The 2591-nt window shown below is 40.6% G+C and overlaps 1 protein-coding gene across 1 annotated transcript in view; it reads right to left on the reverse strand.

Annotated features, from left to right (window-relative positions):
- Positions 1-1169: 1169 nt before the first annotated feature.
- alkbh8 (alkB homolog 8, tRNA methyltransferase) overlaps positions 1170-2591 on the reverse strand; it is an 8601-nt gene continuing 7179 nt past the window's right edge. Inside the window, exons 11-12 of the mRNA XM_076100477.1 lie at positions 2503-2591; positions 1170-2079 (exon numbers count right to left, since the gene is read on the reverse strand). The exon at positions 2503-2591 is cut by the window's right edge and continues 61 nt beyond it. Of these exons, the coding sequence (XP_075956592.1) occupies positions 1300-2079; positions 2503-2591 (869 nt within the window). The 3' untranslated portion in view covers positions 1170-1299. The remainder of the gene's footprint in view (positions 2080-2502) is intronic.

Raw genomic sequence — 2591 nt, forward strand, 5'->3', positions numbered from 1 at the left:
TTCACCTTAATCAATAAACCACTGTCAATAAAAGAAACCAAACCATCTCTCTGCACCACAGTGTTTGTTCGTGTGGGTCCTGGAGGATTGAGCAGTGGTAATTTACTTGGAGCCACTGACCAATTACTAACCTGCCACAGAGGGGCCACAACAAATAAAAGCACTACACTCCTCGGCCATCAATAACCCATTATCGTACAGTTCATTGTGTCTTTCCAGCCGTCTGGTAAAACTTGTTCTGTTAATAGAATAAAGTGTGAACGTGTGAGAGTGGAAGAAAGAAAGAGTGATAAAGTCTTACTTTGGTGTTCCTACGCTACACCAAATCTAATATAAAATACAGTATCGAATATCAGTTGATGCAACACTAAATCAACTATAGCAACACAAAAACTGTTATTTCAATAAATTAATAAATACATTTTATCCTGATTAAATATCAAAGAATAAATTCTGCTTCCACATTTTAAGGTAAAATGTGTTTGAACTTTAAATCTGTATGCCCTTTTCATTTCCATAAACACATACACACTACGTCTGTCTATACTTGCATTTACAAGGACTGTGATGAAAAACCTATGATGAAGTATTGCACAGTAACTTTATAAATCAATGTACTTGGACAATAATCTATCCTCTGTCGGACACATTTTTAGAAAGAGAAAAAAAATTATATATATATATATATATATATATATATATATATATATATATATATATATATATATATATATATATATATATATATATATATATATATATATTCTGCTTCTTGAATGTCAACAAATCCCCCAGCACCTGAAATGCCATGTTACACATTGGCCCTTTAACTTGAAAAGGTCGGGCACACGCCGTTTACGGCTTAGTTCCAGCTCAGTGAATTCAGGGCAGACACCAAGGTCAGTGGAAGAAATAAAGTAGTGAGATACAGATTATCGGTGGCAGTCAACTGTACAGTGTATGCACTCTGGAAGAGCCTTGTTTGTACCTTTGGGTTACACAGAACCAGAGTATGTTTACAACCTGAGCTTTGAAAAATACCTCCATGGTTTCTTTCAGTTAGCTGCAACTATTTTCAGCAAAAGCCGACTGCAGGACTTTTCAAGCCATGTAAGTGTCAAACCTTTCTAGGAATGATGCAAGAAGAAGGAGCACAACAGAAGCAGGCATTTTGTAAAATCATTACATTTATTTCACTTATCTGTTCACTTTTCTGCATTTGTCCAAATAAAGGATATTTTCATTCAGTCTTTGTTTACATTGCCTTTCTTGTTTGAATATGTATTTGTTGCTGAATTATTATAACGCGTCCTTCACTAAAATAACACACCAGTTACCCTGATCGTGGTAGCTGCTCTGCACTTTGACGCCAGCCTCCTGACCACACAGCTGCTCCAGCTCCCCCTGCTGGAACACGTGGTAATAGCGGTGAAAAACGGGCGCGGGACTGCTCTCAGACTCCGACTTCAGAGCAGAACTGGAGGTCTGAGTAGTGTCGCCACTTGCACCGGGTTTAGAGTCTGGGCTGTGAGTGGCATCACTGGTCTCAGGACCTGATCCAGAACACATGTCGGAGAGAAAACCTGGACTGGGACCAGGGTTACAGTCTAATTTGGCTATGGAACTTGAACCGTAGGCTGAGCAGGTGTTACCTGAAGTCTTTTGGGATTTCTCTTTCCTTTTATCCTTCTTTCCACCATCTCTCGGTTCTTCCTCCGCTCGTTTTTTCCCTTCTTTCAGATGCCAGGGAACCAACAGGTCCTGTGTGTTGAATGCTGTTCGGTTGGTGTGCACACTGAGTTTGCCATCAGTCACATCGATGTTCTCTACAGGCCTGTAGTTGTCTTCTAAATGTCTGCTGGTATGGACACTCGACGTCCCGTGAGGTTCCTGGCTGCCTCCTGTTGTTTGTGTGTTTTCGGTAGCGCTGTGGTTCTCAGGATGCTCTTGGTTCTGGTCTTTGAGGTACTTGGACCTCTGCTTGTTGTACTCTTGCTCAAAAGCCCAAACGTAGATGAGCGCTCGACCCCCAGGCTGCAAAAGTCTCACCAGCTCCCTCACTGCTGCCAGACGACGCTCCTACAATACACACACACACAAACTATTTATTTGACCATTTCTATTACATACTCATAAGTGACCCCATGATCTCATAAACTAACTCAGGGACCAGTGTTTGATTGGCTACAGTGTCTCAAAGCATGTGATGGTTCGGCAAATCAGTCTAATAAAGGATTATAGAAAAAACGCTTGATTTGAGGCATAAAAACGCTAATGAAATAATTATTTCTTAAATGTCCCAGGAGCCAAAACTTGAAAATCTTCCTTTTGAAACTGTGGTAAAGTTCCTGAGGTCTCTAAAATATTCCAGCACTCCCGGCAGTCTAAAAAAAAACTGTGACTGATGAACAATTTAGTGAAGTGCTTGTATATTCGTGTTGGGTCATCTTTCAGTTGCTATATTGTTTTCTTGTATCGAAAAGAGGATTTCAGTGTGTGTACCTGTGTGGAGAAGTGGTGTATGACAGCTATAGAGATGCAGGCGTCACAGGAGGCTGTTCGCAAAGGGACACTGAGAGCATCGGATACAA

This window comes from Anarhichas minor, unplaced genomic scaffold, assembly GCF_050575085.1.
Source record: "Anarhichas minor isolate MPS153535 unplaced genomic scaffold, ASM5057508v1 ptg000026l, whole genome shotgun sequence".
In the NCBI taxonomy this organism is placed as follows: Eukaryota; Metazoa; Chordata; class Actinopteri; order Perciformes; family Anarhichadidae; genus Anarhichas; species Anarhichas minor.